This window comes from Dromiciops gliroides, chromosome 4, assembly GCF_019393635.1.
Source record: "Dromiciops gliroides isolate mDroGli1 chromosome 4, mDroGli1.pri, whole genome shotgun sequence".
NCBI lineage: Eukaryota > Metazoa > Chordata > Mammalia > Microbiotheria > Microbiotheriidae > Dromiciops > Dromiciops gliroides.
The window spans coordinates 109,566,925-109,589,966 of NC_057864.1; the positions used below are offsets into that span (position 1 = coordinate 109,566,925).

Below are 23,042 nucleotides of genomic sequence, written 5' to 3' on the forward strand. Positions count from 1 at the left end.
AAGGATATGAAAGGCTGTTTCCAGAAGAAGAAACCTACCAAAAACTTTATTACAGAAAATGAAGAGATACATGTTGGGTGTGCGCACACTGCAACACACAACCTAGAAAAACTTGAAAAAGAAAACAGGCAAAGGACCTCATCAAGGAATTGAATGATAGGTAGAAAAGGTGGCAAGATCTAGGGATCACATGGATAGCCAGAATGTTTTACTGGTACTCTTATGATGTCAGGAAGTGAGGATTGATACCTTGGGTAGATTACTTGTGTTTCAGTTTTGGAGAGGACATGGATAAGAGTCCCACAGGACTCTTCCCCTCTCCATAGATCTGGCAGGTAATTTCTTCCATGTTCCTCTAATTTGCTTATGACATAATTCTCTCCATCTAAATCATCTACCCATTTGGAGCCTGTCTTGAGGTATGGTATGAGATGCTGGTCTACATTTAATTACTGCCATACTACCTTCAGTTTGAGTAAAAGACTTGCTAGTGAGGAAAGCTGTCCAAAAATGAAACAGAGGCAGTGAGTACCCTGAAACCCGCCCCCCACCATCAAGCAGTGGTGTTGTGACCACTTGTTGAGGATATTGTAGAAAGAGTTCCTATTCAGGCAGGCATTGCAAAGATACCATTTTAAAACCTGGCTTCAAATCCAGGTTCTGCTACTATTTAGTTGCATGACATTATAGAGGTCACTTAGTTTCCCTGAGACTTAGTTTCCTTACCAGTAAAATGAAAGGATTGAATTAGATGACCTCCAATATCTCTTCCAGCTCTGATACTACTCACACTGCCTCCAACACAGAGTTGTAACAAATCACATTGTCTGTAACATACTCTAGCCATAAGTAGCAATAGCAATATGACTTCAATGGTATAGAGAACCAATGGATGAAGAATTCCTTCTACCAATTCAACCAACTGGCTCTTCCTCCACAATAGTTATATAGAGGTTGTCCAGGATACTAGAGCTTAAGTCACTCTCCAAGAACCTAGAGCTTCCTGAATCCAAGGCCAGCTTCTTCTCACATTTACCTCACTGCCTCTTGTAACTTTAAAACATCTCATAAATATAAGTTATTATTGTCAACACAGAACAACATCCAGTGCATAACTGAAGGAATTCATGACTACCTTGAGGAGACCAGACATGTTGACAACTTACATATCAACAAATGCAAATGAACACAGAACAATCTGAGTTTGTAAGAACTAAACAGGTACAAGGATGTATCCAGCCTGATCATAGCCTTCAGAGCTGGAAAGGAGCTCAGTATGCTTTGCACCAGCTAGGTGGCTCAGTGGATAGAGCATTGGAGCTGGAGTCAGTAATACCTGAATTCAAATCTGGCCACAGTCACTTACTAGGTGTGTGTGACCCTGGGCAAGTCACTTAACCTCTGTTTGCCTCAGTTTCCTCAACTGTAAAATGGGGATAATAATAGCAGGGTGGTTGTGAGATTCAGATGAGACAAAATTTGTGCCAGTGCCTGGCACATATGAACTATATAAATGTTTATTCCTCCCATCCCTCCCCCTCCCTCTAGGATAAAATACTAACTCCTCAGCCTGGCATTCAAGGACTCCCATGATAATTCCATTTAACTTCTCCAGACTTATTTCACATTATTCCACTTCATGAATTCTGCACTCCAGTCCAGCTAAGCTACTAGTCATTCTTCACATTTCACAAGTCTTTTCCTATGCCTGGAATGGTGATGTCTTCTCAGCACCACCCCTCAGTAGCCTTGTCTTCTTCAGCTCAGATGCCCCTAGTCTAAGAAGCCTTTCTTGCTCTCCAGTTGTGAGCACTCTCTCCTGTCTCAGATAATCTTGGATTGATTTATTTATTCCAGTACGTTTTGTGAGAGCAAGAAGTGTTTCAGTTTTGTCTTTGTATCGCCAGCACCTAACATGGTGCCAAGCGCGATACCCAGCACCTATGTTTAGTAAATGCATAGTGAGTGATTGATTCCTGGTGGACCAATATTTAGGTGCTGCATAATGTTTCTTCAGTTGAATTAAATTGCACTGAAGGCTGTTCATAATCTGGCCTCACTTATGTGTTTAACATAATCTTCTACTACTCTCCCACATGAACTCTCTGCCACAGCCAAATCGGGTATCTTGTGTTTTTCCCTCCTCTGTGCATCTTTTCAAATGATTTCCTCTTCCTTTTGCTCTCCTCTTATGGAAGTATTACCTATACTTCAAGACCTAGCTAAAATCTGTTTTCTTTTCAGTAAAGTTTTTGCTGGTCATTCTGGTCTGGACCAATAAAAAACTGAGTTGCAAAATCAGCTAGAGAACAGGGTTAGATCTGCCTAAAGCTCATAGTGCCTAGGGATAGACAGGCTCAGATATCAGCTTCTGACGTGGTCAAAGCAGGAAAGAGGCCAAGAACTTACTTAACCTGGCTAAACTCTTTGTATCTGAGTCTGATGGTGCCAGAGCCTTAAGGGCGTGAGCCACTCTCAACACACAGGGCATTGAGGAAACACATTTTAGAATCTTTGAGGAATAAAGAACCATAGAGGGAGGCAGAAGGAGCATCACGAGAAGGGTAGGATTTTCCATAAATGTATAAAGGGGAGAAATGTGGAGAATGGGGTCAGGGCTCAGGCCAAGATAAGAGGCCTCTTTGACCTGTTCTTTGATTGGGAAATGCAAGATTTCTTCTGCTTTAGCTACCAAGAAAGGTGAGCCAGTCCCCATGGAAAGCTGGTCCCCTCTGAGCAGAGTCATAGAGGCATAGACCTAGAGGTAATTGGAGGGGGAGGAGGGAAAGGGGCTTCAAACTTGGAACACCCTGGGGTGAGTTGGATCTGAAAAAAAAAAGAAGGAACAGATTCCTTCAGGAAAGGTAGAATGTCTAACATCCTCAGGGTCTTCATGAGAGCAGCAGGCCCAGGTTAGGGGAATTCCCTTCTCTGTATTCATTTTCTGATTTCTAACTGCTCGTAGCATTAAAGGTCTAGAGCTAAGGGGGCCGTACCTGGAATCAGGAAGGCTTGAGTTCAAATCCTACCTCAGATGCTTATCAGCTCTATGGCTGTGGGCAAGTCACTTTCCTTTGTCTGTCTCAGCTTTTTCAGCTATAAAATTGGAATAATAACTCCTACCTCCTAGGGTTTCTGTGAGGATAAAATAAAGCTCTTTACAAGTAATCTTGAAACACTAAATAAATCCTAGTAGTTATTTTTATTATCATTATTCTCACCATTATCACTATTATTATTTACAATAGAAGATGCTGAGGCCCTGATACTTGCCCAAGGTCGATGAGTCATGAGTAGCAGAGCTGGGATTTACATTCAGATTTTCTGATTCCAAAACCAGTGTTCTCTTCACTGAACCACACTGCCACTCTGAACCCCAGTGCCCTTGAAAGTAATATAGTACAATGCAAAGAGTACTAGAGTATAAGAGGACCTGGGTTCTGATACTAACTACCTGTGTGACCTTGGATAAATTACAACTTCCCCAGCCTTAGCTCCTTATCAATAAAATAAGAGATTTTAAAATGTTGGCCTTTAAGGTCCCTTCAAGTTCTAAGGTCTATGATCCTATGAAAAGGGATCCACCCCAATTGTTAGGCAGTTCAGGTGGCACAGTGGATAGAGTGCTAGGCCAGGAGTCAGAAAGACTCATCTTCCTGAGTTCAAATATGACCTTTGCTACTTATTAGCTATATGACCCTTATCCAGTCACCTGTTTACCTCAGTTTCCTCATCTGTAAAATGAGCTGGAGAAGGAAATGGCCACTCCAGTATCTTTGCCAAGAAAACTTCTAATGGGGTTGTGAAGAGCTAGATATGACTGAAAACAACTGAACAACAACATAAAAAGGAAGGTATAATAATACCTAACTCAAAAAGTTGTTGTGAAACTGAAATAACATGTAAGATTGCCTAGCAAATTTTAAAGCAAATGGGATTTTACTTTCCTCACCTATAAATGCCTCTTATTTCTATATCACTCTCACATTTTAAAAGTGCTTTTCTTTTTAACAATTCTCTTAGGTAAGTAACACAAAAATTATTGCCTCTATTTTACAAAATGGGAAAATGAAACCTCAGTAGGGAAGTGGCTTTCTCAAGGTCACTCAGCCAGCAAATGGCAGAGCTCCAACTCCAGTGGATGAGATGATATCTAAGGGCTCATTCCAACTTTGACATTCTAGACGTTTAGGCAATTGTAATGATGATCTCACCTACATAGTTACTAAATTAGTAACCAGCCAAGTTAGTTACTGAAGTTATGGCTCAAGACTCCTGGCTTCTGTTCCTTCTCAGTTGACTGGTGGATCTCACTGGTTGATAGCTACAAGAGGGAAAAGCAAATGGTGAGATCATAGAGCCAACCCCACCCAGGCTTTTTCCATTTCTTCCTTTTCTCCCTGGTATTCTTTTGTCAATGCCCCTGAGTGCAGAAAGGGAGGAGAAATGGAGAGGAGGGCAGAGCGCAAGAAACAGTGTCAGACTGCTGGCTCTTGAGCAACTTCGAGAGCAAAGCTCAAAGCCAAGGATAGGCTACTCTCTCTAAAATAATCATAACATAATTCCTCACTTAGCAATCTCTACTACTGCATGGATTTTTTTTTTATGTATGAGGTATTTTATTTTTTTCCATTACAACTGCATGGATTTTTAATTGGACTCAACAAATATGAAGGATACAAAAGAAAGACAAAAGATGATCCCTATTCTCCAAGAACTTTCTCTCTCTCTCTCTCTCTCTCTCTCTCTCTCTCTCTCTCTCTCTCTCTCTCTCTCTCTCTCTCTCATAGGACAATTAGGGTTAAGTGACTTGCCCAGGGTCACACATCCAGTGAGTGTCAAGTGTCTGAGGTCAGATTTGAACTCGGGTCCTTCTGAAGCCAGGGCCAGTGCTTTATACACTGAGTCACCTAGCTTCCCCCAGAACTTACATTCTCATGGAAAAGATGAAGCATACTCCCATGTCCCATTTAAAGGACCAAACTTGCCACTTCAAGGAGTCACAATTCATCAGTGTGGGCACTCCCACCACGCACATCTTATGAGTGTTATCTATTAGCTGACCTTCGGATGGTGAGCATCTCCAGCCTTAACTGTTCTGGTTCTCCTGTTCCTCAGACTGTAGTCACAATCCATCGCCATGGCTGTACTGGAAGCCTTTATTGTAGTAGAAACCTTTCACATATCCTTCAAGAAACCATGGTCCTCTTCACAACATGATGAGATATCCAAGGAGGATTTTTTTTCCTAAAATCACATAATGGAAATATGTTTTTCACGAGTTTACATGTTCATACACTTCACACTTACTAGCTGTGTGACCCTGGGCAAGTCGCTTAACCCTCATTGCCCCACCAAAAAAAAAAAAAAAAAAGACTGGAAAGGCAGGGGGGCACTAAGCTATGAAGGACTTTGTATACCTAACAGAGGATTTTGTATTTGATCTTGGAGGTGATAGGAAGTCACTGAAGTTTATCCAGCAGGTGACATAGTCTGTCTGACCTGTATATAATCTATATCAAAAATCATACCTTCTGAAGGGTTCAGTCATCTCCAAGCCTTTTTACTTATGCTCATTAAATCCAATAGGTTGTCAAATTCTATCATTTACTTCTACCTTCTATGACTCTCCCCTCCTTTCTATCCCCACTAAAAATGCCCTATTACCTTTCTATCCCCACTAATACTACCTTATTACCACCTTCCTGGAATGTTGCAATAACTTCCTGGCAAGTCTTCCCAACTCATTCTCTCCCCCTTCAATTGATCCTTTATCCCACCACCAGACTTTGACCTAGTTTAAAAAAAAAGAGCATCGAATTTAGTGTCAAAGGGCTAGGTTTAAATTCCAACTCTGTCGTTTACAAATTACGTGACCTTTAGCAAGTCACTTAACTTTTCGAGGTCTCAGTTTCCTGATCTGAAAAATGAGGCTGTTGGACTAGATCAGTGCTTACCCTCTGCAAGCTATAGACTCCTACTTGAGGGTTGAGAGGAGGCACCATGGAATAAAAGAAAAGAGTCTACAAATCCATGTGTACAACAAACATTGTCATTTTGAGCTTCATTTATCTCCCACAAAATATGCAGTGTGATGGTAAATAAACATGTTTTCTGTAGACTAAAACTCACATACTTTATAGTACTAATTTCTCACATGTGCAGATGTTGTTATGATTAATAAAACAGAGATTCCTTTAAATGTGTTACTGTATTCATAGTAACTTTTTGTTATATATTTTCTTGATTGGGTAGAGAGATATAGCACTGCTGCTATCATGTGGATGTCTGAATTTTCTTGGCATCCAAAGGGATCATCATAATCAAAAAGGTTGGAAACCACTCAACTGGATGATACCTAAGGTCCCCTCCAGTTCTAACATTCTATGATTCTGCATTCTTCTTAAACAAAGATGTGGTTATGTCACTGTGTTCAAACTCTTCGAATTACTTATTCAAAATCCCCTCCAACATACTCTGTGCTCCAGACGTGTTCCTAGAATAATCACTGGGCTGGCAACATCACTACCTCCTCCACCACCACCACCACCCTCTGAACATTCTGTGCTTTTATTCACTCCGTTCCCTATGTTTAGAATGTTCTTTCCATTCCCCACCCCCTTCACCTCTTGGGCCTCTACACATCCTTTAAAGTCTACCTCAAATGTTATCTTCTCCAAGAAGCTTTTCCAGATCTTATAGGAACTGAGTTGAGCAGTCAGTCAAATAAACATTTATTGAGCACCTACACTTTGCCAGGTGTTATGCTAAGTTCTGGGATACCAAAAGAAGCAAAAGACAATCCTTACCCTGACAGAGTTCACAGTCTAATGGGAAGACAACAAGTAAACAAATATATACCAAAAAAAAGCTAAACACAGGATAAATAGAAAATAATTGAGAGGGAAAGCATTAGAATTAAGAGAGGTCAGGAAAGGTTTCCTGTAGAAGATGGGGTTTTTGTTGGGGCTTAAAGGAAGTTAGGGAAGGCAATAGGCAGAGATAAGGAGGGAGAACATTCTAGGCACAGAGGACAGTCAGAAAACCACAATAGAAGCAGAAAGAGGAAGGGTTTTGTTTGTGGAACAGCAGAGAGGCCAGTGACACTGCATCTAAGAGTATATGAGGGGAAGGTATAAGAAGACTGGAAGGGCAACTAGGTGGTGCAGTGGATAAAGCACTGGCCCTGGATTCAGAAAGACCTGAGTTCAAACTTGGCCTCAGACATTTAACACTTACTAGCTATGTGACCCTGGGGAAGTCACTTAACCCTCATTGTCCCGGGGGGAAAAAAAGACTGGAAAGGCAAGAGGGGACTAAGCTAATGTTATAGGCCTAGCATACCCCAGAAATTCTCTGGGGGTAAATCAAAAGAACCTTCTCCTTGAGAAACTAAACCAAAGGACAGACACGACTAACCAGTCTCCCCTACCCCTCAGGGAGATGGGATTGGGTGTGGCTGCTGCCTTTGTGGTGTGAGGAGGACAGAGATGGCTTGAGAGATCCAGAGCCACCCCTCACCCAACTTCCCCCAGACACCACCAGTGGGGGATGGTCCTCCCCCAATTGGGGAACTTTCCATAGTCAGACAATCACCTCATTGGACCACCATCAGACCTCTAAAAAATATCTGCCTGTCTTCTGCTCAAGGAGATAGGTATCTCAGAGCCACGCTCTGTGCCATGCCTTCTCCCCATGAAAAGAAGTCCAAGGATTTCTCTCTTGGTTTCCTTTCCCTAGCACCCTAAACAAACTATTATTTTATTTTAATTGGATTTGTGTGCAAGAGGCTGTAATTTTTAAAGAGGAATTCCTAAGAAATCCTATCCCCAACCCCTACCCCTTTCTCAAACCCCCACCTATTTCCCTAACACACTATGAAGGATTTTGTAACACCTAACAGAGGATTTTGTATTTGATCTTGGAGGTGATAGGAAGTCACTGAAGTTTATCTAGCAGGTGACATGGTCTGGCCTGTACTTTAGAAGAATCACTTTGGTGGCTCAATGGAGGATGAATTAGAGGGGAGAGACTTGAGGCAGGCAGACCCACCAGCAGGCTATTGCAGCCGTCCAAGTATGAAGTGAAGAGGGTCTGCACTAGAGAGGTGGCAGTTAGAGAAGAGAGAAGAGGGTGTATTTGAGAGATGTTGTAAAGGTAATATCGAAAGACCTTGGCAACATATAAGATATGGAGTCATGGATGACACTTAGATTGTAAGCCTGATGGACCAGGAAGATAGATAGTTTTTTCCCTCTACAGTAATGGGGAAGGTAGGAAGTAAGGAGGGTTTAGAGGGAAAATAACAAGTTTGGGTTTAAGATGTCCACTAGACATCTTGTTCGAGATGGCTGAGAGGCAGTCGGAGATAGAAGATAGGAAGGTAAGAAAGAAATTTGTGTCTATTATGTGCCTGGCACTATGTAGAACACTTTACAAAGATTCTCTCATTTCATCCTCACAACAAGGAAAGTAGATGCTATTATTATCCCCATTTTACACTAAAGGAAACTGAGACAAAGAGTGGTGAAGTGACTCTCTAAGGATCACACAGCTAGCAAATATCTGAGGCTGAATTTGAACTTGTCTTCTTGACTCTAAGCCTAGACATCTATCCATGACCTAGCTACCTATAATCCAAATGGAACAGAAATTCTTTCTTGAACATCCCTAACGAAGGGTCATCCAGCCTCTATTTGAAAACCTCTCTGGGGCTCAGTCCTTCCATCTGTAAAATGGACACGCTGAACTTGGTGGCCTCGGAAGATACAGCCCTTTGCAATGGGGACCTAGGAAGTGAGGACCCAATCCTCAGATGCCCTGCCTCCAGCCAAAGCACATGAAAAGACCTGATGATCATCTCTGATGACATACAATGGAAGAATCTTACTTTCCAGCTTGGCTCAGGAGCTGGTATTCATTGATTGCCTCTGGTCTAATTACAGAATGTCTTTTTGATCAACTGAAAGCCCAAAGCCAGCTTCTTTTTACTTGGCTGTATTGAAGTGAGGTATCAATAACTACTGTAAGCCTCTGGATGGGGAATACACTATTGGCCTATTCTTCCTACCTGGGTTGACTGTGAAACTGTGAGCATGTGGGCTTCCAAATGCTTTTGTCCTTGATGCCTCTATTCTTCCCTGCCTTAGACAAAGAAGTGCTGGAGATGGACTAGACTAGAGTACAACCTTGTGAACTTCAAAAGGTTAGAAAACCACCAGGAATACAGAAACTAGAACACATCCCAGAGTTTGCAGGTTACTGACCCCCTGAGGGAAGAAGCCCCTAAAGATGTGATTTCTTTTTTCCCCCCATATAAATATTTTACTATTTTCCAGTTACATTTAGATATAATTTTCAACATTTGTTTATATAAGATTTCTAGTTTCAAATTTTTCTCCATCCCTCCCCTCCCTCTCCCCCTCCCCAAGACAGCAAGTAATCTGATGACATTAAACATATTTCTGCATTACTCATGTAATGAGAGAAGAATCAGAGCAAAAAGGAAAAACCTCAAAAAAGAAAAACAACAACAAAAACAATAGAAATAATATGGTTCGATCTGCATCATTTTAAGTTAGATTCTAATAACCCCAAGGATTAACATAGTATAAGTGAGAGTATTACCCTGTTCATGGGAGGAGGTGAATGTTTATGTACTTCTTTCTGTTCTTGCTCTATTTTCTCATTAAATATCTCTTCATAAAAGCTAATTAATGGAAGGAGGGCGGCGAGAGGCCATAGATAAAATGAAGGACAGAGAAGGGAGAGATGAGATGGGAAAAGGATGAGGAGGGGCATCCAAATCCGGGTGAGGAATGAACAAAACGGAGCTGCCTCTGGGAAATGACTCCCGTGGGTCAGCAAGTTTCCCTCAGGGCTCTTTCCTAGGCTTTCAGTTTCCCTTTCCCAGTACCCGTCCTCCATACCTAAGCACACCTGTAGATGCCTGGCCCCGCCCTTTTTCACCTGGGAGCAGCAGCGGGATTTCTGAATCCATTTCCATTTTTCATACATCAGGGGTACTCCCTCCAGCTTAACTGGTTAAAATGAGGCCGTCCGAGCTCCCGACTTTGCAGAACGATGATGTTTTCCCAAACTCTCGTGCTGTTCTTTTTCCTGATTTCGGGGGTGATCTCGAGGCACCTGGCCCCGACCCCCCCCAACCCTCCCACCGAGAGGGGTTGTCAGATCAGCCGCTTCAAGTCTCTTTCACCTCGGGAGCTGGATGCCTTCAAGACGGCTAAGGACACCTACGAGGAATCCATGCGTCTGAAAGGGAGGAAATGTAGCTCCAAATTATTCCACAGAAACTGGGACCTTCGGCGACTACAGCTGTCAGATCGACTCATAGTCCTAAAAGCTGAACTGAAATTGACTCTGGAGACTTTGAAAGCCATGGATAACCCTGACCTGGAGAAGGTTCTGGTTCAACCTCTACAAACCCTCAGCCACATCAACCAGGAGATCCAAAGCTGTGTTACTCTCTTGCCTTCTAGAGGATCCAAGCCTGCTGGTCAACTTTGGCTACACAGGCTCAGCGAGGCCAGGAAGAAGGAATCTCAGGGTTGCCTGGAGGCTTCAATCATGCTCAACCTCTTCCGACTGGTGACCCAAGATCTCCGCTCTGTCGATGATCCAGGCCTAGCCTGAGCTGGGCATCCTGAGCTCTGAGGCTGGACTTACAGACTTCCAAACCTTATTTATAGCCCAACACTCTTCCCATCTATTTATTCCCCACCCCTACCCCCAACACTTACATATTTTATTTATACTCCACGGGATGATTTTGTACTTTTGTATTTTTTTTATATTTTGTTGAATAAAATGAAAAAAAAATAAAAGCTAATTAATGCTGATTAAATGAAAATTGGGTGTTAATTATAATTGATATTGGGGGGAACTTTTGAAGTTCTCCCCAAAATGGGAAGTGAAAACCTCTCTGGGGCTCAGTCCTTCCATCTGTAAAATGGACACACTGAACTTGGTGGCCTCAGAAGATACAGCCCTTTGCAATGGGGACCTAGGAAGTGAGGACCCAATCCTCAGATGAGAAGGATATCCCCAATCTCTCAGAGGTACCTCTGGGCTTGCACTCAGGATCCTAACTTTTTAGTGGGAATGGGAGATGGGAAAAGGACTCCTACAAAATATCATGGGATACACTATAAATCTATGACTTCTGGTGAAGAGGGACCCTATTACCTACCAAAGCACCCAATTGTACTACTGGATAAAATTTTTTGTTAGAATGTTTTTCCTTACATTCAATTGAAAACTGCAACTCATGGGGCAGTTAGGTGGAGTAATGGATAGAGCACCAGCACTGGATTCAGGAGGACCTGAGTTCAAATCCAGCCTCAGACACTTGACACTTACTAGCTGTGTGACCCTGAGCAAGTCATTTAACTCTCACTGCCCTGCCCCAAAAAATAAATAAATAAAACCCTGCAACTCACACCTATTACTCCTAGGTCTACCTTTTAGGTCTAAACAGAATAAAACTAATTAGAGTATTAAGTAAGAATCCTAACATACAAAATGGGGCAGTGAAAGAAAGACTGAATAAACTCAAAACTATAAATAAAAATGTTTGTTATTAAAAAAAAAAAAAAGATTGACCTGGAATAGAACACAAGACCAGTGATGGGAAGGAAGCAAGGCTAGGACCAGGCCAGGGTAGGGATCTCACCAGGGATACAAGGTCTCTGGCTCCCAACTCCTAGGAATACCACCATTCACTTAATTGACTACAGGTGGCTTTCTTATGAGTCTGTTGTTTGGATGTAGACTGACCAGGAGTGTGAGTACCTATCCTCCAGGTAGTCTGGCCCATGAGCCCCAAATGATGTAGGTTAGGAAACTTAAGGAACCTTGACCTCTTTTCCCCAAAATCTCCTCCCAAGAAGGTGAAAGGGGGAGGTGAACTAGTAGTCACCTCCCTGGACCCTGGGATCATGGATCTAGGACTGAAAGAAAGCATAGAGCCTGTTGTAGCCAACCTACTCATTTTACAGGGACTGAGGATAAAAAGGGTTAAGTGTCTAGAGTAGGATTTGATTCTAGGTCTTCTTGATTCCAAGTCTAATGCCTGATCTACTATACCACAGGGATGTTACCATAATGGGATAGATGGCCCCAGCACAGGGCCAATGGCAGCTGGGACAATGGATTCTTCAGTTTGTGTCTCAAGTCTCTGTTCTTCACCCTCTGGGTTGCTATGGAAACCACACTTTTGCTGAAGTGTCTTGGGCAAACAGTTGATATTGTAGCTGTTGTATCTGTTCTGGAAATATTCCCCAGTCTGGCTGGAAGGACTGGTTTTTGTATCAGAAGCCAATGTTTAGCCTAGAGTATACTGGGAACTAGGACAAAGAGTGCTTTATGATAATAGTGGTTTTCTCTGCCTAGTTGATAAGGTATATGTGGCCATAAACTTTGGAGCAGAAACTTTAGGAGTGTGATCTGTAACATAGATGTGAATTGTTATGTAACAAATCTGTTGAAGCTTTGCCTTCTAAAAAAAATTCTTTGTTGAAACTCCTTTGTAAATGGGACTTTTAAAAGAAATATTGTCAGGACAAAGGAATAGAGAAAAGAGTCTTAATGGTATTTAGAATAGAAAGAGTTGGGACCAACAGGAGGATGCCATGGCCACATTAAGCAGATGGTTTGTGTAGCGGTGTTCTGATGTTTTTCCATCTGATGGCAATAACTAAATTGTCTGTTATGGCTCCCAGTGAGGGAGGTGGCAATCCTCTAAATTTCAGAGCCTGAGCAAAAGGCTCAATTGCCTACCCTAGTTCCAATTCTGAGTGTCACTCTTCTTCTACACGAGGACCCTTAAAATATGTGAAGATAGGGGGCAGGTAGGTGGCACAGTGGATAAAGCACCAGACCTGGATTCAGGAGGACCTGAGTTCAAATCCAGCCTCAGACACTTGACACTTACTAGCTGTGTGACTCTAAGCAAGTCACTTAACCCTCATTGCCCCCCCCACACACAAAAAAGTGAAGATAGCTGCCTTGTTCTCCCAATATCTTTTCTCAGTCTAAAGATCTCCATAGTTGAACATCCCCAGTTCACCATTCTATCTCGTCAGTGGCCTTCCTAAACCTGAGCCCCTCCCCAAATGAGCACTATATTTGAAGTGTGGTCTCACCAGGATAGAATACAGTGGTAGGCTGATCATCCCCGAATTCTGGGCCCAAATCTTTTCCTCATGCAAGTTCAGTTCTCATTAGTTTTCCTTCACTCACAATCCTTCTGGTAATGATCCTGCCTCCCTAAAATGCATATTTTATGTAGTCATTCTACCTTCAAAACATGTCTTATATATGCCCCCTTATCTCCTCTGGCACTGCCACCCCACTGTTGCAGACCCCTATCCCCTCACACCTCTACTATTGCCACAGCCTCTGGTGGGTCTCCCTGCCTCCAATCTTTACTCACTCCAACCTATCCTCCATTCAGCTGTCAAAGTGCTCTTCAGTTCTGAAGATATCATCCTCCCCATTTAATAATCTCCAATGGCTCCTGAATCAAAAAAAATTTTAATTTAATTTAATACTCTGATTGGCTTTTGAAGCCCTTTATAACCTGGCCAATCTCCCTACACTTTATTCCCCTCTGTTTATCCTGCTATTCAGTAGCAGTTGATTAGCACTTATTATGTATGTGCCAGGCACTGTACTAAGCATTGTAAAGGGCCCCCCAAAAGTCCCTGCTCTCAAAGAGCTCACAGTCTAATGAGGGGAGAGAACATGCAAATGTATACAAAGAAGATCTATACAGGATAAATTGGATCTAGTCTCAGAGGGAAGACACTAAGATTAAGGAAGACTGGGAAAGGCTTTTTGCAGAGGGCTTTAGCTGAGGCTTGAAGCCAGGAATCAGACCTGAGGAGAGAGGACCTTCCAGGCATAAAGGATATTCAGTGAAAACATTCAGATTTGGAAGATGGAGGATCATATTCAAGGAACAGAAAGGAGGCCAGTTCCTGGACAAGAAGACTTAGAAATCTCAGAATGTCACAGAAATTTAGAAGTGGGAAGGAACTCAGAAGCCAGCTAGTCGAGCAGATATCTGAGCAAGCAAGTTCTCTATGACTTCTCTAACAAGTGGCCATCTTGCTGCTGCTGCTGCTGCTGCTGTTGTTGTTGGTCTTGGTGATGGTGGTGGTCAATTTCACTCTTTCATTCTCCAAGAGGATCAATGATATCAGCACGTTGATGTCTTGACTTGCAAGTGAATTGGATTTAAGTGAGACAGAGTTGTGCAGTCATCAGCCTCATTCTCACCTCCAGAATCATTAGGGTCCAAGGGCAAGACGTAGGTCAAGATGACTGGTGATGGCCCCAGATGCAGTGGGAGACCTTAGCCACCTAGTTTCAGTTGAAGATCCCCTCCTGAAAAGGGACTCATCACCCCCTTAGGACATCCTACTGTGCCTTTGTGCAACTCACATTGCTGGCATATTTTCCATAACCTTGACTTGTGAGCTATCTGCAAAGTCCTCACACTGCTCCTAGTTCTGCCCTTTGGGGTCAAGGCCAACAAGTCTAATCTATCTTCCATACAACAACTCTTAAAATATTTGAAGCTAACACAGATCCCCTTCTCTAGATGAAGCATCCCCAATTACTTTAATCAATCCATATATAGTATGGTCCCTAGTCTACCCTTTCTCAGTGTCCTTCTTAAATGCTAAACACAATCCTCTAAATAAGGTCTGAACAGGTCAGAGTATGGTGGAATTATCACCTCTCTCACCCTGGACACTATTACTACAACCTTTTTTTTTCCACTTCCATGTCACACTATGACAGACATTGAGTTTCCAGTTTACTAGGACTTTTTTACATGAAATGCTCTCTGCTCACAGCTGCCTTATTTATGAAGCTGATTTTTTTTAACCCAAATGAAACAGCTAGGTGGCACAATGGTCAAAGCACTGGACCTGAAGACCTGAGTTCAAATACTTAGTTGTGTGACTCTGAGCAAGTCACCTGAAGCAAGTCTGCCTCAGTTTCTTCATCTATAAAATGTAGATAACAATAGCACCTACCTCCCAAGGTGGTTGTGAGGATCAATTGAGATAATATTTGTAAAATGCACTTTGCAAACTTTAAAGCACTATATAATTGCAAATTATATTTATTATCCCTATTAAATTTTATCCCATTAGATTTAGCTCATTATTCTAGGTCATTTAGAACTTTTTAACTTCTCACTCTATTATGCAAAGTGCTCTATATTCTTTCCAGCTTTGTGTCATTTGCAAATATGAAGAGCATATGATCTATGCTTTTATCAAAGTCATTGATAAAAATATAGAACAGCACAACAATAGTGATAGGTTCCTGAGGCACTCCAATAGAGACCTCAGTCCTATTTGACATCTATCCATTCATTGCTATTCTATAGGTAGTTGTTGTTGTTTAATTGCTTCTGACTCTTTTCTACTCCATTTGGGGTTTTCTTGGCAAAGACATGGTAATGGTTTGCCATTCCCTCCCCAGCTCAATTTACAGATGAAGAAACTGAGCCAAACAGGGTTAAGTGACTTGCCCAGGGTTACTTAGCTGGTAATTGTCTGAAGCTAGATTTGAACTCAGGTCTTCCTGATTCCAGGTCTGACACTCTATTCAATGTGCCACTTCGCTGCCCATATAAAGGTTCAACTTGTCTGAATCACTCCAACTGGAATAGCATTTAGCCCAAAGCCCTCGTTCTTATCCACAAAAATACCTTGAAAGACTTGATCAAATAAATAATAATCAATCAATAAACAATTATTAAGCACCTAGTATGTGCTAGGCACAATGCTAAGTGCTGGATATCAGCAGCAAATACCAGAGGCACCAATATTAACAGCATTGCTTTTTCAGGGCAATGAGGGTTAAATGACTTGCTAAGGGTCACACAGCTAATAAGTCTCAAGTTTCTGAGGCGGAATTTGAACTCGGGTCCTCCTGAATCCAGGGCCAGAGCTTTATCCACTGCACCACCTAGCTACCCCCCCACTTTTCTTTCTAAATTATCATGAAGCAACCTCTATAAGAATTATTTCTAGAATTCTGTAACTGAAATCCTCTGGTAGCTACTTCAAAGAAAAAAAGGAGATAATGTATATAAACCACTTTTTAAACCCATTTCTGTTATTTGCTGCCCATATCACTTTATTAAGCTCACTTAACCTCTCTGGGCCTCAGTTTCTTCATGTGTCAAAATGGGAGTATTAGATAAAATAAACTTTGAGCATCCACTCAAGCTTTAAATCTATAATCCAATCTAAGATGCAGATCACCATCTATTTATAGCTTTTCATCCTGTTCTGCTATTGTTCACACTCTCTCAAAAACTTTCCACATGTGGTCCCCCCAAATTCTTAGAGGCCTTGCATTTAATCTCTTGTCCTTGCATGGATTCTAGTGGAGCACAATAGCTATCATGATTATCCCTCACTCTCACTACCCAATTTTCCAACCTCCTTTTCAGGGCATTGATCTCTCTAATGATATCCTCAATGCCACCTCTCCTCTGCAATTCTTCACTAGTATATAATGCAAATGACCCTCTTGGTGATCTATATCTTTCATCCCTTAAGTAGCAAAGGTCCGTGACTTAAAGCCAAATGGCACTACTGGAATTATGCTGGGATTGAAAAATGTGCCTTATACTAATTGGTAAAGTTGTGAATTATTCCAACCATTTTTGATATCAGTTTGGAATTATGCAAAAAAAAAGTACTAACTTTTTCTACCCTTTGGCCCAGTGATCTCCATATAACCCAAGGACATAACCAACAGGGGGAAAATGTCCCAAATATACCAGAATATTCATTTGTTGTTGTTCAGTCATTTTTCAGTCATGTCTGACTTTTTGTGACCCTGTTTGGGGTTTTCTTGGCAAAGATACTGGGATGGTTTGCCATTTCCTCCTCCAGTTCATTTTACAGAGGAGGAAACTGAGGCAAACAGGGTTAAGTGACTTACTCAGGGTCATACAGCTAGTAAGTGTCTGAGCCAGATTTGAACTCAGGAAGGTGAGTGTTCCTGACTCCAAGTTCAACACTCCATCTAGGTCCAGCATTGTGCCACCAAGCTGCCCCCAAAATATTCATAGCAATACTTCTTTGTAAGAGTGAAGAAATGGAAGCAAGGTGGTCACCCATCAATTAGGGGCTGGATGAACAAAATGTGGTAAAACAATGTAATGGAATATTATCGTGCCAGTAATAAATGACCATATGGGAAATTTAAAGAAACATGAGAAGATGTGTAAGAATTTATGTAGAATGAAATAAACAGAAGCAGAAAAGCAGTATGCATGAATACAACCATGTAAATTAAAAGGTCACCAAAAAAAGGATGAATTCCAAGCAACTAAAAAAGTAGTTCTAAAGAACAGACGATGGAAATAGCAAGTGTCTGGGGCAGAAAGTTGTTCAAAAGCAGCTGCTGAATCAGGCATTTTTGTTTAATTTTCTTTCTTTGTTATGAAATATAGTTCAATGAGGGAGAGAAAGGAATTTTTAGAAATAACAGATGTAAAAAAACCAAAAGGCATCAATACGTTTTAAAATTATGAATAATAATAATATGTGCTAACATTTATATAGCATTTATTATGTGCCAGACACTGCATTTAAGTACTTTACAAATATTATCTCATTCGATCCTTACAACAACCCTGAGAAGTTGTTGCTATTATTATCTCCAATATACAGTTGAGGAAACTGAAGCAGAGGTTAAATGGCTTGTCTAGGGTCACACAGCTAGCAAGTGTCTGAGGCCAAATTTGAACTCAGATCTTCCTGACTCTAGGCCAGGTGCTCTATCCACTGAACCTCTTAGCTGCCCCATAGTAGGTGCTTAATAAATGTGTGTTGACTATTGACACAGTAGCTACTTGTTGAATTGAGTTGAATTGAATTGAATTGAATTGAATTGAATTGAATTGAATTGAATAAGTGAACAGAGCACTCCATGCATAAGGAACATCAGTATGAGCAAAGATATGTAGCTGATTTTTTGGTCATCCACCACCACCCTCTTCTGCCTCCCTACACCATTCCAAGCTCCAGCTAACATCACCTAAAACTGTTGAAAAGATCTCCAATGGCCTGGCCACAGTTACACAATGGCCACAGTTTCCACATAGCTCTTCCACAGCCAAATTTGTTCATGGGACTTTATGGCCAAGTCCCATGATGTATGGTGGGAAGTAAAAGGGAAGTGCTGTGTGATATGAAGCCCTGAGATTCTGTGACATAGCAGGATGCAAGAAAGCAGAAGCACAGATGACCCTACTTTCCTGAAGCGAGCTTGCTTCTTTGCAATGATGTGACGCAGAGGAAGTCCATACAGATGGCATTCTTAAGAACGTTTTGTAATGCTGGCGTGGGTTAAATTGACTCACCGATGAGAGAGGATTCAGGGTACATATGGAAACATGAAGGAGTAAGTCATATTCTTGTCTGTAAACCATACAATTACAGAATATTAGATGTGGAAGAGACCTTAGAAGTCACCTAGTCCAAACCTCTTCATTTTACAGATTAGGAAACTGAGACCCAAAAAGACACCTTGTCCAAGGTCACATAGCAAATTATTAGCAGTCAGGATTCAACTCCAGATACCCAGTCCACTCCCCCATATTGTTTTAAACCTGTTGACCCATATTATAATCAATCAATCAATGCCCAGACTTTTGATCTTTACTTTGGGAAAACACAAATATTATTTCTGTCAGTTTTCAAGGTCATATGCCTCTTTGATGATGGAGAGGGAGTGGGAAAACTCAGAATACTACTATCTGATCACTAGTCACTGTCTGAAAAAAAATAAATCTGTTTCATTTTGTCTTGGTCTCCCCCAGTGCCCAACATAGCGCAGGGCACATAATAGATGCTATAGGTAAGTGGAGCACAGATCCCTAAAAAATACACCCAACACATTTCATTTTTTTAAGATGAATGTTTACTAAGTATTCAGTCTATATAGGACAGAAGTGTCCAATTCCTGAGAGGCCCAAACCAGATTAAAATGCAATTGGGGGGCAGCTAGGTGGTGCAGTGGATAGAGCACCAGCCCTGGAGTCAGGAGGACCTGAGTTCAAATCCAGCCTCAAACACTTAACACTTACTAGCTGTGTGACCCTAGGCAAGTCACTTAACCCTAATTGCCTCACCAAAAAAAAATTTTTTTAAATGCAATTGGGAAAAGTTTTGTGATGTTTTTTCTTAGTAAATAAAAATAAAATAAAACATAGAAAATGTTAATTTGTGGTTTTTAAAGTCAGTATGTGACAGGTGTCATAGTGGATGGATTACTAGGCCTGGAGTCAGGAAGAATCATCTTCATGTGTTCAAATCTGTCATCAGACACTTACTGGCTGTGTGACCCTGGGCAAGCCACTTAACCCTGTTTGCCTCAGTTTCCTCATCTGTAAAATGAGCTGGAGAAGGAAATGGCAAATGACACATCAGCTTCTTTGCAGAGAAACCCCAAATGGGGTTACAGTCAGACATGACTGAAATGACTAAACAACAATTCGATATGCAGCCTGCAAAGATCTATTTCTAATTGAGTTTGACATTACTGCTATAGGGCATTATTTTTATTCATCAAGCTAAGTAAACTGAAACTTAACCAAATTTTAAAGTTTTAAACTTTAAATACAACCACAAGCAATGAAATACAAACCACAAACTTTTTGAGACATTAAGTCTCTCACTGGATGTGTACATATGCATGTGATAAATGCTTAATTAATTCTTGCTGATATTGATCAATTATTTCCATATCTACACAGGCAAAGTAGAAAATTGAGCCAACTTTCCAAATGATTGCCCCCTCCCCTAAAAATATAATAATAATAATAATAATAATAACAACAACCCATTTAATTTCAAGCTCCTTGAGGGCAAAGACTGTCTTTTGACTCTTTTTGTATCCTCCACACTTAGCACAATAACCAATACATAGTATGCACTTAATAGATGTTTATTGAGTATCGGTGAATAATATTGATTAATAATAGCATTTATATAGATACTTAAGTTTTGCAAAGTGTTTCACATATGTTGTCATTCTATCCCTTAACCTGACATCTCCAGATAACTAAAGCAGATTTTGAAAGAACCAAATTGTCTGACCAACCCATTTAAGTCACTAGAGGTTCTTGTTAAAATTTCAGATGACTAAAATCTTTGATCCCAGAAACACCTCTTGCACCCTGTCCTTACTCTCAGAGCTCGCAATGATTGCTGTCAGCCTGTTGCAAGATTGCATCACTGACCTTTGCAATTTTCTGGCCAGCTCATCTCCCCCACCCTCTTTTCCTCCCCTTCACTCCCAGCCGCTGCCCAAAATAGATTGATCCCCTTTGCTCTGGTTGCAGAAATGTCACTTACCAAACCAAAATCAGGTCACTCCAAAGTGATTGTCTAGTCCTCATCAAAAAGCTAGTTCTCCTCCTAGCTCCACCCCTGCTCCCCATATGGAATTATTATAAATTGAGCATTCAAGAGGAGCATTAGTTATCATTTAATCCAACCCCCTCATTGTACAATTATTGAAGCTCAGAGACATTAAATGATTGTCCAAGATGTCACAGGTGGTAAGGGACAGGACTACAATTTGAACTCAAGTTGTTCTGAGAGCCTTAGACAGGAAAGTATACACACGCGTCAAATGTAGCAATAAAAAGTCTAAGTGCACATCCATGCCTGCTCTCAAACACTTACTGCCCAGGGAACTCTTCCCTTACATCTCATCTGTGCTCCTTATTCCCTTTGTTTTCTCTCGCCTTCCATACACTCTTTTTTTTTTCTCCATACACTCTTGAGAAGGTGGTGGAACTGAACTCCAGTGACTGGAGACTGGAAAACGCTGATGTGTCAGCAAATTCCCCACTGCCCCACGAATCGCTAATGGCAAAAGTGGGAGAGGAAGGCTGCGCACCCGCGCAAAAAAAAAAAAAAAATCCCACGTTAAATAAAGTCATCATCGTAATATCCTGTATACGTGCCTAAAACCTGAGCGGCTCACTACCTCGAGTGCCAAACGTCTGACCCTGCGGGCTGGAAGACTGCCTGCCCTCCTAGGGTCGCCCTCCTAGCTGTCCAGGGACTCCTCCTCCCTGGACACCCCCAGCTCACACTACCAGGGCGTGCACAGAGCGTGGACACCACCCCTTAACCCCCCCGCCCCGCAACCAGCACACCACACTCACACTCTAGCTTCCTGAACTCCTCCTCCTGTCCCCCGTTCCCCCCCTCCTTCCCTCCCCTGGCCTGGGAGAACTTGCCCCAAGAGGGGGTGGGGCCGCGAGAAAGAATAAAAGCGGTCTTGGTCCCAGCCTCCGCACCAGCTGCAGTCTTCATCTGGAGGAGCTGCAACTGCCCAGGGGAAGGGGGCATTCCACCACTGGACCAACATAGTGCCCCACTGACCACAGCTGTTTTGCTCCTAGTACCTCACGTCAGGTAAAAGGGCTCCCTTCTTGGAAGAGGGAAAGCGCTAGCACTCGTATGCCCCTCTGCCTACTAGGCTGGAGGGAGCTGGGAATGGAGTGGGAAGCCGCGTTCTTGAAAGAGGCTGCAAGTGGGAGGAGGGGGTGAAGAAGGGGGCTTGGTCGGGCTTCAGAGAATAGGGGTTGGTTACCGCCCTTTACCATAGGAACTCATGCTGTAATGAAAAGAGCACTGAAGCAGGTATTAGCAAACCTGAGTTCATGTTCCAGCTGTGTGACGGTAGACAAGTCACTTGACCTCTCTGGGCCTCAGTTTTCCCATCTGTAAAATGATGGGCATTGGATTTAATGATGCCTGAAGTTCCCACCAAGTTTAATGATTTCTGAAATTCCTTCCAGTTCTACCATTAAGGAAATGGAAACCCAAGTAGAGTCTTTCCCCAATCTATCTCCTTCCACTTCCCATAGCTCTTCCTACCACTTGAAGTTGCTAAGGGTTCCCCCTTTCCCCACCTTTGTGTCTCTACAGGTCACCCCCTTATCTTAAAGGTCAAAAATGGAAACTGTGCAGGAGCTGATCCCCTTCGCAAAGAAATGATGGCCCAGAAGCCAAAGGGAAGATGGTGAAGTTATACGTGCTGGGCAGTGTGCTGGCTTTCTTTGGAGTCATGATTGGCCTGATGGAGACAGTATGCAGTCCCTTCTGTGCGGGCCGATGGCTTCAGGAGGACGATGCATCGGCGGCAGCGGAGCGAGCAGCCAGGCTCGGTGAGCACAGGAGGAGGCAAGCACTGCTGGAGAAAAGCAAGCAGCAAGAAGCCCTGAGAGGTCGGAGCCTCTCCAATCGCCAGCATGCCTCCTAAGAGCATCACAGAGCAAAGCAGAGAGAAGCGAGCTGCCTCAGGAACGGGAGAGGAGAGGGCTATTGGGAGAGAGGAAGACCCAGCCCATGGAACAGGGGGTTCTGCACTTCTCTTTGGGAAGCTTCTGATTTCTAAGGAAGAACTAGACTGTGACCGAGACAACAAGCACAAGGGGTTCTACACGAATGTCTGGAGCTTAGTTTTTGCTGCTGTGCAGCAGGAGAGAGGGCTGATCTGTCCTAACAACTATATATCTAGATATATAGAGATATCTATATACCTTTGCGGTATCTGGGTGCATGGAACACTGCACTGTGGAGAAAGGGTGGGGACGTGCTTTTATATTATCATTAATATTATTACAATGATCACTATTTTGCATTTTGAAATAAAATACTTTTATAAGACTTGGTGGCATCTGCTTGTGTGGGTGGCAGGTGGTGGTAGGGGATGGGTAGTAGGATCCAATGAAGGATACTAGGGTTTGTGGAGTTGTATGGAAGAAAGAAAACGACTTCCTGAAAGCCAGAGCATGGCACCTCTAGTACTGAGGTACTTAGGAATCTAGTACCTTTATGGACTCTTCTAGATTTGGAGGTGGGGAATGGATCTTTTATAGACAGAAACTCTTTATTCAATCCCATAAAATTAGTTTTATCCTATTTAAACAAGACTAATGTCAGACTGTCAACTTTCCT

The 23,042-nt window shown here is 42.2% G+C and overlaps 3 protein-coding genes across 3 annotated transcripts in view; 2 read left to right on the forward strand and 1 right to left on the reverse strand.

Moving 5' to 3' along the window:
* The window catches only part of LAMB3 (laminin subunit beta 3), a 95,843-nt gene extending 75,390 nt beyond the window's left edge, over positions 1 to 20,453 (reverse strand). Inside the window, exons 1-4 of the mRNA XM_044004085.1 lie at positions 20,421 to 20,453; positions 18,425 to 18,482; positions 5,065 to 5,247; positions 4,215 to 4,324 (exon numbers count right to left, since the gene is read on the reverse strand). The gene's annotated coding sequence lies outside the window, so the exon portion shown is untranslated. The remainder of the gene's footprint in view (positions 1 to 4,214; positions 4,325 to 5,064; positions 5,248 to 18,424; positions 18,483 to 20,420) is intronic.
* On the forward strand, positions 10,084 to 10,637 carry LOC122754673 (interferon lambda-1-like). The gene is given in 2 exon segments (XM_044003162.1): positions 10,084 to 10,542; positions 10,545 to 10,637. Coding segments are annotated over 2 exon segments (552 nt in total).
* A 1,584-nt stretch (positions 20,454 to 22,037) lies between the features above and the next one.
* On the forward strand, positions 22,038 to 22,751 carry G0S2 (G0/G1 switch 2). The gene is given in 2 exon segments (XM_044004770.1): positions 22,038 to 22,075; positions 22,077 to 22,751. Coding segments are annotated over 2 exon segments (306 nt in total). The 3' UTR covers positions 22,345 to 22,751.
* The last annotated feature ends 291 nt before the right edge of the window (positions 22,752 to 23,042 follow it).